At 40.2% G+C, this 13,192-nt stretch overlaps 1 protein-coding gene and 1 pseudogene across 2 annotated transcripts in view; both read right to left on the bottom strand.

The window, feature by feature from the left end:
• Positions 1-13,192, bottom strand: part of IHO1 (interactor of HORMAD1 1) — a 37,238-nt gene that overhangs the window by 3,255 nt on the left and 20,791 nt on the right. Inside the window, exons 4-6 of the mRNA XM_082413697.1 lie at positions 6,813-6,861; positions 6,533-6,620; positions 141-244 (exon numbers count right to left, since the gene is read on the bottom strand). Of these exons, the coding sequence (XP_082269823.1) occupies positions 141-244; positions 6,533-6,620; positions 6,813-6,861 (241 nt within the window). The remainder of the gene's footprint in view (positions 1-140; positions 245-6,532; positions 6,621-6,812; positions 6,862-13,192) is intronic.
• Positions 1,104-6,491, bottom strand: LOC309638099 (ferritin light chain pseudogene; annotated as a pseudogene). Its single transcript has one exon. The product of its transcript is annotated as a ferritin light chain pseudogene (transcript).

Raw genomic sequence — 13,192 nt, 5'->3', positions numbered from 1 at the left:
CCTCTACCCTGGCCTGTTACCAAGGGGCCTGTGGTGGCCTCTGTTCTTGGCTGAAATTTGCAATTTTAAAGGTGTCTCTCTAGGTCTTAGTAACAAAGCCAGAAACACACTTGAGGAAAGGGGTCAGGGTCTACACTTACACCTTCAAATCTCTTTTGCAACTCAAGGATGGCCTGTTCCATGTTGCATTTGTCCCGCACTGTTTCCAACACCAGATCACTCTGGGCCTTCGTGATCTCTTGCACTAAATACAAAACAATGACAATTTACCACATGAAGACTATGGTATGCCCCACCCTGCCCAGGCCACAGTCGTGGAGAGGGAGAAGCTGGAACCCGGCATGGGCTACCAGAGCCTGCTCTGCCAACACCCAGAACTCTAACCATCCAGATCAGCCCTGGTGAGGAGAGAAAGCAAGAACAGGGTGGTTCCTCCACTGTCTCTTCTTCCCTCCCTCCCTGAGAACATCCTGGCCAAAGCAGACTCAACCTTAGCACCTGCTGGGGACTCTGAAACCTGCTGCCCAGATCATGGCACCAACGTCCTCTTTGGCCAGCCTTCTTGGCCCTGTCATCAGAGTGATCTTTCTAGAATGTAGATATGATCATGCCTCCTCTGAAACGGTCACTGGAACTTTCAATGGTACCCCACAGGCCACTGGATGAAGTCCAAATCTTTCAATAAATTGGCTAACAAGACCCAGGCTCACTTCCCTTTAACTTACTATCCTCTGCATCTCTGAGCTCTGCCTAAGCAATCTCTCTTCCACCATTGGCTTTTGTACATGCTGTTCCCTTGGTTCACAGTACTCCTGCTTCCATCCCTCAGGAATGGGAGAAAAAAAAAAAAAAAGGATCCTCAGAATGATGGTGAAGTCCTAAGAAGAGGACATAAAGCATAGCCTGCCCAATCTGGAGCTGGAGGCTGAGCTCCAGGCAGGACATCTCTAATGAAAAAGTGAAACAGAAAGACTCCCCAGTGTGTTTGAACATATTAATTGGAGATTTACAGTTTTATCTGAAAGTTTATTATCAGACACTGTGCTAGGTGTATGGAAACAATCTTTTTTTTTTTTTTTTTTTTTTTTTTTTTTTTTGAAACAATCTTGAACAAAACTACTTACATGAACTTTGCAGTCTTGAAGAAGAAAAAAATAACAAGTAAACAAACATGCACATTAATAAATGAAAATGGTGATAAGTGCTCTGATAGGAAATATAATAAAAATAAGAGGGTGGGGGCACCTACTTTAGATAAGGTCATCAGAGATAGAGTCATGTAAGGTGAAACCAGAAAGATAAGGAGCAGCTAGCCCTGCAAAGATTAGGGAAAGGTTATTCAGCTAGAGGAAACAGCAAGTGCAAAATTTCTGAGGCAAGAAAGAGCCTGTGATGACTAGGAATAGACAAGCCAGTGTGGTCTTGGGGGAAAAAAAGTAAAAACTGGTAAATTTTATGTTATGTGTATTTTACCACAATAAAAAATGTAAGAATTTTTTTAGAAAGCGAATTTTCTATTACTCAACACAAGTTAAATTCCATGTGTCAACCAATTAGAAAAAGGCTGTTTACTTATATTTCAAATACTGGATTTCTGCCCCTAAACTCAATTAGTGAAATATTTTTCCAGACATCCATGTTGATATTTGTAGTAGAAAGCAAATGTAATTATCCTACCCTAGTTGAGTTCCTAAATATCAATGTTTCTTAGGAACAGAAAATGAGGAAGGCAAGCAAAGTTTTCAATTCTAGATTCAGTACTCAGTAAGCATCAGTCTGTGGTCCCACATATTCTTTCTTTGTCCTTGGGAAACATATGTTCAGGGTCTTCTCCTTTAAAGAGCTTTTGTATTGAGCTATTACTTCCAAAGTCTATTGAATTTTTTCCTTTTAAAAACTATAACAGTATAGGGACTTCCCTGGCAGTCCAGTGGTTAAGACTCTGCGCTCTCAATGCAGGGGGCACAGATTTGATTCCTGGTGGGGGATCTAAGATCCTGTATGCTGCATGGCGCAGCCAAAAACAAAACAAAACTATAACAGTATAAACAGGCATACAATGAAAAATGATCGAATCTCTCCCATGCAGACCTTGGTCCCACTTCCTGGATTTAACGTTATGAGCAGTTTCTGGAATTTTGTATCAATACATGTGTATATCCACGTTTAGGTTATAGATCCTGTGTGTGTGTGCGCGTGTGTGTGTGTGTGTGTGTCTTCTCTAGAAGGAGACTTATTTCATTTCTGCTTTGTCTATAAACAGATTTTTAGCTTTTTAGTAAAAATGCCTTTTAAAATCCACTTCCATATTCTGGACAATATCTCTAGTTTTTTCTCCCTCCCTCCCTTCCTTTCTTTTTTTTTTTTTCTGCAAGAAGCTTTATTGTTTCCATTTGGTCCAAGGCTTGGGAGGGGTCCAGGGTGGTTAAAAAGCTTCCTAGTGGCTGCAGAGAGGGGCTTCAGGCAGAAGCTCTGACACCAGAAGGGCTCCTCAAAGGCCACTGGGCTTCAGAGGCTCCTAGTCGTGCTTGAGGGTAAGCCTTTCGAAGAGATATTGGCCCAGCCCAGCCTGGGGACCAGCCAGCCTGGGGAGATTAGTCAGGTGGTCGCCATCTTCTTGATGAGCTTCACCTGCTCCTCCAGGAAGCAGCTCTCCCGGAAGTCACAGAGGTGGGGGTCTGTGCGGGCAGAACCCAGGGCGTGCAGGTCCACAAGGACCTGGTTCAGGTTCTTCTCCCTGAGCACGGCAGCTTCCGTAGCGTCCTGGGTTTTACCCCACTCATCTTGAGATAGCTTCGGCCGCTGTGCTGGTTTTGCATTTTCAAGAGACACTCGGCGCCCTCACGATTCTCCTCAGCCAATTCACAGAAAAAGTGACCCATGCCCTCCAGAGCCACATCATCACTACCAGAGAGAGGTAGGTGTAAGAGGCCTGCAGATGCATGTTGACCAGGCAGTTGACGGTAGCCTCCACCTTGGTGGAATAATTCTGACGAATCCGGGAGCTCATGGTTGATCAGTAATAAGGAGTTAAGCTCAAAAAATGGTGTTGGCTGGTCCCGGTGGCCGAGGATAGCTGAGTGGCTGATTGTGAAGGTTGTGACTGGAAAAAAGGATGGGGGGTGGTCAGAGTTTGGAGCAAGGGGCATCCCTGCATCTGTTCCATCCGAACACTGTTGAAGTAAGAGACAGATCTGAGGGACTGCCGAGCGCACTGCCAATATCTCTATTTTCTTGTGAAGATGATTTTGTTTAGGGACTTCCCTGGTGGTCCAGTGGGTAGGACTCTGCACTCCCAATGCAGGGGGCCCAGTTTCGATCCCTGGTCAGGGAACTAGTTCCCGCATGCATGCCACAACTAAGAGCCTGCGTGCCACAACTAAAGATGCGGCCTGCCACAGCTAAGACCTGGTGCAGCCGAAATAAATTAATTAATTAATATTTTTTAGAAAAAAGATGATTTTGTTTGGCCTGAGGCGTCCCAGCACTGGAGCTTACAGGCTGTTGGGTGGGGCCAGGTCTCGGTGCCATGGCCGCAAAATGTCTGCCTCCAGACAGAGTTCACGTCCCTGCTATGTCCACCACCAGCTTTTATGACCCCAGAGAAAGCCATAGCCACCCCCGCCCCCCGCCTCCCCAGGAGACCCTACAAGACCAGCAGGTAGGTCTGGCCCCGACTTCTGTGGAGTCACTGCTTTTGCCCGGGGACCCGGTGCGTGCAGGACCTTGTGCACACCCTCCAAGCGTGGAGTCTCTGTTTTCCCCAGTCGTGTGGCGCTCCTGCAATCAAGCCCTGCTGCCCTTCAAAGCCAAATGCTCTGGGGGCTCTTCCTCCCCATGCCAGATCCCTAGGCTGGGGAGCCTGGCCCGGGGCTCAGAGCTCTCACTCCTGTGAGAGAACTTCTGTGATATAATTACTCTCCAGTTTGTGGGTCACCCACCCGGGTGGTATGGGATTTGATTATATTGTGAGTGCGCCACTCCTACTGTCTCGTGGTTTCTTCTTTATGTCTTTGGATGTAGAATATCTTTTTTTGGTAGATTCCAGTCTTTTTTTATCGATGGTTGTTCAGCAGTTAGTTGTGATTCTGGTGTGCTCGTGAGAGGAGGTGAACTCAAGGTCCTCCTACTCGCCGCCACCTTGTCTCTGTCCTTGAAGATGATTTTGTTTATTTCTATTTTAGTGATTTGACAAGGGCTCCATTGAGATGAGGTCATATTCTGATGCTTTTCCACTGATGGCCAGTGATTTTCCTTTAATTCTAGTTTTGCTCTCCCTGCTGTGCTAATGAAAGCCGCCTGAGAAAGGGTCTGGAAGCCTCTACGTACAAGAGGAGTTTGCTCAGTCCCCCTTTTTCTCAGGATACCCTTCCCAATTTTCACTGACTGATCTCACTCCTCCACAAGATGTGTCCTGGAGCAAACTATGTGCACATAAGCAGCACCTTGCTGTTTTCATTTAACAATTAATAAATATTTCCATTCCAACATGGTTCATATAGCTGGACCTCATTCTTCTCAACAATTATATGTGCCTTGCTCAGAAAGGCATTTCTCACTCTAAAATTATAAAAATGTTGCTCATGCTTCTTACAGTTCTTTTAATGATTTAATCACCACACAATATATTGATTCATATGGAATTAATTTTGACGTATGGAGTTATCTATTTTCCAAAAGAGTCATTCTCTGATTTTGATAGTGGCCCCTCCTTTTTATTCTCCTAATGACCATATTTTTCAATAGAACTTATACATATTAGGTGAAAGTACTGCTTTCTACTAATTACCCCACCTAAACCCAAGATAAAGTGAGATGTGGATGCCCTTGGTAATTTATTCTATTACTCTGGTCCTTGGTGTCCTCAGCTGAAGAAGAAGAGGAGTTAGATTAGATGGCCTTGAGTGATCCTTCTCGTTGTACAGGCAGAATGTGACTGGGGAAAGATTTCATGACCTCATTCTGTGAAGGTATAAATTACATAATAACCCAAGACAGTGCTTTCACATAGTATCTTCCCCCTTCCCTTACAAGCACAGTGAGTGCATACTGAAAGCCTGCAGAGTGCACTGACTGGCAAGTTCAGTGCTCTAGGCTAGCTGGACTGGGCCTAGCTATATGACAGGGGATTTGCCTGGTTCCTCTCTCAATGACTAACTTCCTGCTCCTGATCACTACCTACCAAGAAAGGGAATGATTCTGGACAGGCTCCTTGTGCCTATTTTTAAGAACAACCTGGCTTTTAATTAATGTAGTGCCACAGTGTTTGTTACTGTTTGCCTTATCAATGTGGCTCTCTTGAGTCTTAAGCTCTGAAAGTTAAGAAACCGTCAGGGGTGAAGGATCAGGATCCCCATGCCTACTATAAGCCAGACTCAGTTCTACTCCTCTCTCTGCCTTCATCCTGTGTTGGGGCCTTGAGCACTTCCATTCCCTATTGTGGGCCTTAAATGCCACACATTTGCTGCAATTCTCCTTTTTGTACTTCACCCAGTTTTAAACATAACAAGTAAAGAGAGTGCTTTCCTTGCACACTTAAAATGAGTTATTTTATCATGTGAAACAAAGAAAGCATCCCTTTTCCTTCTGCTCTTTGTCTTGCTTCTTCTTGTGAGGGTAACAGTCCTACGCTTCCAGAACTGGTTTCCAAGCAGATGCACAGTTGCCCTGTGTGTGGGATATTCAGGTTGGAAGCCAGCAGACAGTACAGTGCTTCTTTGTAGACAGATGGGGATTAATTTCTAAGTTACACAAAGGCATTAATTTTTGTAAATCATGAGCAATCCATCCCATGGCATTTGAATAAGTTGACTTCAATTTGTTTAAAATAAAAAATAAACACACAGACAAATGCAAACAAGTGCAGATGCAGTCATCATCTTGCTGTTTAGCTGAGAAGCTGTTGGTTCCAGGGAAGTGTTCACCTAAGGAGACCTGTGTAATGGTTAAATAAGGGCCTGAACCACGGTTTCACCTAAATGTAAATCACTAATTGGCAGAGCAGAGGACTTTACAAACCACAGACTGTAACTGAAATTGAGAAAGATGCTGTGATTCACTACAAAACAGCTCTCATTGAAATGAAGGCAGCAAGAAGAACAGTAGGTGACTATAGAGTATTTCTAACTCCTAAAGGAGCACTGTCTTTATTTCTAAGTCCTAAGGGAGCAAGGGAGCCTTTATAGACAACACAGCCAGCAATTCATTTGAGAACCAGGGATGCCCTTGATTCACTTCAGGCAGTGAGATGAGAAACCTGGTAGAACTGTCTGCCCTGAGGCAGCAGGGTTACTGGGTGGAGGATTGGTGCTTCAGAAAAGGCATAGAGGGACCAGGGCATTCCCATACAGAGGTGGAGCCCACTACATAGTTCAGCTCCACACCTCTTCAGGGCTAATCTTATGTACCCATTCTCTCATCTGAAACACTGTATGGAACCTCACCACTGGCAGAAATCTGGCTAGGGTCAGAAAGTTCACATTCACTGCTCACCAGTGCCCCCTGCTGATAACCTCAAACTCTAGACACTCACATGTCTTGGCCACAGTTTCCAAAGAATCCCAAATAGATTGGCTTCTGGAACTGAGATGTTCCTCAGATTTTTCCACAGATGTCTGTAACTAAGAAACCCAAAATTAGGAAATAATTCACAGACTGTTGCCTTATTTTATTAACTTGGTGAACTGTCATTTAATGATAAAAAAGGGTAGTTAAAATATTGCTATTCTACACGAACAGAAGTCAATACAATATAATTATTAAACTTCTTAAAATGCAAGATGTTCTAATGCCTTGAAATGTGGCATACTTACCCTGCTAATGCTTTCTTTGATATGGGAAATGAAATTGTATAGAGTCTCACTAAAATAGGAGAGAAAAAAGAAAGTAAATCTTTGCGAAATATTGAAACAGTATGTAACAGAATTGATTCCATGAACATGGCTGGACTCTACCTAGTGCAGCATCAAAACGGTGCTTGATCAGAGTTGAAGACTCAACTCTGAGAAACCTTAGTGCCCAGATGGAAAAAAGGAGAACACTGACTTTTCCTGATCATTTCCAAAGCAAAACACATTTTTGTTTTTTAAAATTTACTCTACGTGGATCTTAAATGAGGTTGCATTTTAGCAATTCAAGTGGTTACTACAGTAGAACAGACCAGCTTTCATTTTTATGGCAAACATGGCTTCAGAGGATAGTGACTTCTTTCTGATAGCCCAAAATTCCTGGATACATCTTAGTCTAATGACTATTATTTTGACAGTAAGAATGAGATAATATAGAGACAGTTCTGGGAACAATATTAATTTCTAAAGAAAAAGAAATTTTCACAATTATTCCTCAAATAAATATCCCTCTTTTGAAAAAAATCAGACAAGGGTCATCATTAAAAATTTTTACAGATTTTTGTTTCTTTAATCTATACAAATGCAAATATCAATTTTTGAACCCCAATAGGACAACTCTTCATACCAAAGTCTTATGGATGCTCCAAAAGACTGACTTTATTTTTTTAATTTTTTTTTTAATCTATGTATAGTATCATGTCATCTGCAAAGAGTGACAGTTTTACTTCTTTTCCAATTTGTATTCTTGTTATTTCTTTTTGTTCTCTGATTGCCGTGCCTAGGACTTCCAAAACTATGTTGAATAATAGTGGTGAGAGTGGACATCCTTGTCTTGTTCCTGATCTTAGAGGAAATGCTTTCAGTTTTTCACCATTGAGAATGATGTTTGCTGTGGGTTTGTCATATATGGCCTTTATTATGTTGAGGTAGGTTCCCTCTATGCCCACTTTCTGGAGAGTTTTTGTCATAAATGGGTGTTGAATTTTGTCAAAAGCTTTTTCTGCATCTATTGAGATGATCATATGGTTTTTATTCTTCAATTTGTTAATATGGCATATTACATTGATTGATTTGCATATATTGAAGAATCCTTGCATCCCTGGGATAAATCCCACTTGATCATGGTGTATGATCCTTTTAATGTGTTGTTGGATTCTGTTTGCTAGTATTTTGTTGAGGATTTTTGGATTTATATTCATCAGTGATATTTGTCTGTAATTTTCTTTTTTTGTAGTATCTTTGTCTGGTTTTGGTATCAGGGTGAAGGTGGCCTCATAGAATGAGTTTGGGAGTGTTCCTTCCTCTGCAATGTTTTGGAAGAGTTTGAGGAGGATGGGTGTTAGCTCTTTTCTAAATGTTTGATAGAATTCACCCGTGAAGCCATCTGGTCCTGAACTTTTGTTTGTTGGAAGATTTTTAATCACAGTTTGAATTTCATTACTTGTGATTGGTCTGTTCATATTTTCTGCTTCTTCCTGGTTCAGTCTTGGAAGGTTATACCTTTCTAAGAATTTGTCCATTTCTTCCAGGTTGTCCATTTTATTGGCAGAGAGTTGCTTGTAGTAGTCTCTTATGATGCTTTGTATTTCTGTGGTGTCCATTGTAACTTCTCCTTTTTTTATTTCTGATTTTATTGATTTGAGTCCTCTTCCTCTTTTTTTTGATGAGTCTGGCTAAACGTTTATCAATTTTGTTTATCTTCTCAAAGAACCAGCTTTTAGTTTTATTGAGTCTTTGTTATTGTTTTCTTTGTTTCTATTTCATTTATTTCTGCTCTGATCTTTATAATTTCTTTCCTTCTGCTAACTTTGGGTTTTGTTTGTTCTTCTTTCTCTAGTTCCTTTAGGTGTAAGGTTAGATTGTTTATTTGAGATTTTTCTTGTTTCCTTTTAAAAATTTATTTATTTATTTATTTATTTTAGGCTGTGTTGGGTCTTCGTTGCTGTGCGCAGGCTTTCTCTAGTTGTGGCAGACGGGGGCTACTCTTCGTTGTGGTACACGGGCTTCTCATTGCAGTGGCTTCTCTTGTTGTTGAGCATGGGCTCTAGGTGCACGGGCTTCAGTAGCTGTGGCACGCAGGCTCAGTAGTTGTGGCTTGCAGGCTCTAGAGCGCAGGCTCAGTAATTGTGGTGCACAGGCTTAGTTGCTCCACGGCATGTGGGATCTTCCTGGACCAGGGCTGGAACCCGTGTCCCCTGCATTGGCAGGTGGATTCTTAACCACTGCGCTACCAGGGAAGTCCCTCTTGTTTCTTGAGGTAGGATTGTATTGCTGTAAACTTCCCTCTTAGAACTGCTTTTGCTGCATCCCATAGGTTTTGGATCGTCGTGTTTTCGTTGTCATTTGTCTCTAGGTATTTTTTGATTTCCTCTTTGATTTTTTTCAGTGATCTCTTGGTTATTTAGTAATGTATTGTTTAGCCTCCATGTGTTTGTGTTTTTTACGTTTTTTTCCCTGTAATTTATTTCTAAGCTCATAGCGTTGTGGTCAGAAAAGATGCTTGATATGATTTCAATTTTCTTAAATTTACTGAGGCTTGATTTGTGACCCAAGATGTGATCTATTCTGGAGAATGTTCCATGTGCACTTGAGAGGAAAGTGTAATCTGCTGTTTTGGGATGGAATGTCCTATAAATATCAATTAAATCTATCTGGTATTGTGTCATTTAAAGCTTGTGTTTCCTTATTAATTTTCTGTCTGGATGACCTGTCCATTGGTGTAAGTGAGGTGTTAAAGTGCCCCACTATTATTGTGTTACTGTCAATTTCCTCTTTTATAGCTGTTAGCAGTTGCCTTATGTATTGAGGTGCTCCTGTGTTGGGTGCATATATATTAATAATTGTCATATCTTCTTCTTGGATTGATCCCTAGATCATTATGTAGTGTCCTTCCTTGTCTCTTGTAACATTCTTTATTTTAAAGTCTATTTTATCTGATATGAGTATTGCTACTCCAGCTTTCTTTTGATTTCCATTTGCATGGAATATCTTTTTCCATCCCCTCGCTTTCAGTCTGAATGTGTCCCTAGGTCTGAAGTGGGTCTCTTGTAGACAGCATATATATGGGTCTTGTTTTTGTATCCATTCAGCAAGCCTGTGTCTTTTGGTTGGAGCATTTAATCCATTCACGTTTAGGGTAATTATTGATATGTATGTTCCTATTACCATTTTCTTAATTGTTTTGGGTTTGTTTTTGTAGGTCCTTTTGTTCTCTTGTGTTTCCCACTTAGAGAAATTCCTTTAGTATTTGTTGTAGAGCTGGTTTGGTGGTGCTGAATTCTCTTAGCTTTTGCTCGTCTGTAAAGCTTTTGATTTCTCCATCGAATCTGAATGAGATCCTTGCCAGGTAGAGTAATCTTGGTTGTAGGTTCTTCCCTTTCATCATTTTAAATATATCATGCCACTCCCTTCCGGCTTGTAGAGTTTCTGCTGAGAAATCAGCTGTTAACCTTATGGAAGTTCCCTTGTATGTTATTTGTCATTTTTTCCCTTGTTGCTTTTAATAATTTTTCTTTGTCTTTAATTTTTGTCAGTTTGATTACTATGTGTCTTAGCATGTTTCTCCTTGGGTTTATCCTGCCTGGGACTCTCTGCGCATCCTGGACTTGGGTGGCTATTTCCTTTCCCATGTTAGGGAAGTTTTTGACCATAATCTCTTCAAATATTTTCTCGGGTCCTTTCTCTCTCTTTTCTCCTCCTGGGACCCCTATAATGCGAATGTTGGTGCACTTAATGTTGTCCCAGAGGTCTTTTAGGCTGTCTTCATTTCTTTTCATTCTTTTTTCTTTATTCTGTTTTATGGCAGTGAATTCCACCCATTCTGTCTTCCAGGTCACTTATCCATTCTTCTGCCTCAGTTATTCTGCTATTGATTCCTTCTAGTGTATTTTTCGTTTCAGTTATTGTATTGTTCATCTCTGTTTGTTTGTTCTTTAATTCTTCTAGGTGTTTGTTCTTTAATTCTTCTAGATCTTTGTTAAACGTTTCTTGCATCTTCTCGATCTTTGCCTCCATTTTTTTCCTGAGGTCCTGGATCATCTTCACTATCATTATTCTGAATTCTTTTTCTGGAAGGTTGCCTATCTCCACTTCATTTCGTTGTTTTTCTGGAGTTTTATCTTGTTCCTTCATCTGGTACATAGTCCTCTGCCTTTTCGTTTTGTCTGTCTTTCTGTGAATGTGGCTTTCATTCCACAGGCTGCAGGATTGTCCAAAAGACTGACTTTAAAAGAAGAATTTGATAGAATCATTTGGAAATCTACAAACCTTATGGTTTTATGAATAAGATTAAGACATTACCTGAAAACAATAAAAATATTAAAATAAAAAAAAATTAATGAATTAAGGATGAGAACAGAATGCTATTAAAGTATAAAAGCAGAGACTAAGAAAGGGAACTTATAAATTAAAAATAGCAGAAATTAAACAAATTGAACAACTAGAAGATACAGTATGGAAATATGATGGAAAATAGAACAAAAGATAAAGAGATGAAAAATAAGTAGGTAGAAAAAAAAAAAAATTAGAGGATCAATGCAGGAGATTCAATGCATGCCCAAAATTGGAGATCCAGGAAAAAAGAAGAGTGAAAAGGAGGTTTTCAAAGATATAATAAAAGAAAAATTCCCAAAACTGAAAGACACAAGTTATAGGTCAAAAGTAATTCCCCAATGCCCAGGGCTATGACGAGCCATATCAAACCACATTGCTGTAAAATTTCCAAACTCTAAGGACAGTGAGAAGATCCTAAAAATTTCCAGAAATAAAAAAGCAAGTGACATACACAGGATCAGGAATCAGAATGGCAGCAGACCTCTTAAAAGCACACAGAAAGCTATAAGGCAATGGAGCAATGCTTTAGAAATTTTGAACAAAAAGAACTTCCAGTCTTGTACAAGGACATAGCTGTGCCAGTTGCTTGTAGTCATCATCTGTTCTGAATGGTCAGTACTCAAGCTGGGTTTTTTTTTTTAATTACTTTATTGAGGTATGGATTAACACACAAAAAGGTGTACATATTTAATGTATACAAGTTTGGAGATAAGTATACAACTGTGAAACCATCTCCACAATCTATGCCATAAATATATCCATCACCTCCAAAAGTTTCCTTCCACCCTCTTTATTTATTAGTAGTAGGGATAAGAACACTTTAAAAAGATCTACCCTCTTACCAAATTTTAAAGTATACAACAGAGCATTGTCAAGTATAGGCACTATGCTGTACAGGTCTCTAGGATTTATTCATCTTGTATAAACTGAAACTTTGTACCCTTTGACTAATTCCGTCTGTTTCCCCCACAACTCCCCCACCAACAACCACCATTCTACTCTCTGCTCCTATGAGTTTGATTATTTTACACTCCTCATATAAGTGGTAGCATATAGTTAGTATTTGTCCTTCTATGTCTGGCTTATTTCATTTAGCATAATGTCCTCCAGGTTCATTCATGTTGTCACAACTGGAATGATTTCCTTCTTTTTTAAGGCTGAAGAATATTTCATTGTATGTACATACCACATTTTCTTTTCCATTCATCCACTGATAGATATTTAGGTTATTTCCATGTCTTGGCTATTGTAAATAATGCTGCAATGAACATGAGAGTGCAGATATCTCTTCAAGATCCTGATTTCAATTCCTTTGAGTATATACTTAGAAGTGGAATTGCTGGATCATATGGTAGTTCTATTTATAATTTTTTGTGGAACCTCCATACTGTTTTCTAAAGCGGCAGCACCAGGGAATTCCCTGGCAGTCCAGTGGTTAGGACTCTGCGCTTTCACTGCCGAGGACGCAGGTTTGATCCCTGGTCAGGGAACTGAGGTCCTGTAAGCCACGCAGTATGGCCAAAAAAAATTTTTTTCTTTTAAATTAGAAAAAATAAAGTGGCTGCACCAATTTCCACTCCCACCAACAGTGTACAAGAGTTCCCTTTTCTCCATATACTTGCCAGCATTTGTTATTAATTTTTTTAATGATAGCCATTCTGACAGGTGTGAGATGATATCTAATTGTGGTTTTGATAAGCATTTCCCTGATAATTAGCAAAGTTGAGCACTTTTCATATACCTGATGGCCATTAGTATGTCTTCTTTGGAGAACTATCTATTCAATTCTTTTGCTTGTCTTTTAATCAGGATATTTTGTTTTTTTGTTTTTGTTTGTTTGTTTTTGCTATTGGGTTGTAGGTGTTCCTTATATGTTTTATATTAACCCTTTATCAGATATATGGTTTGCAAATATTTTCTATCCCATGGGTTGCCTTTTCATTTTCTTTTTTTTCTTTTTTTCTTTTGGCTGCATCGGGTCTTCATTGCTGCACGTGGGCTTTCTCTAGTTG

The sequence above is a fragment of the Balaenoptera physalus genome (assembly GCF_965194825.1).
Source record: "Balaenoptera physalus genome assembly, chromosome: 11".
Classification (NCBI taxonomy): Eukaryota; Metazoa; Chordata; class Mammalia; order Artiodactyla; family Balaenopteridae; genus Balaenoptera; species Balaenoptera physalus.
Note: the sequence above shows the minus strand (reverse complement) of the source record. Positions and strands in the feature narration are given on the sequence as shown.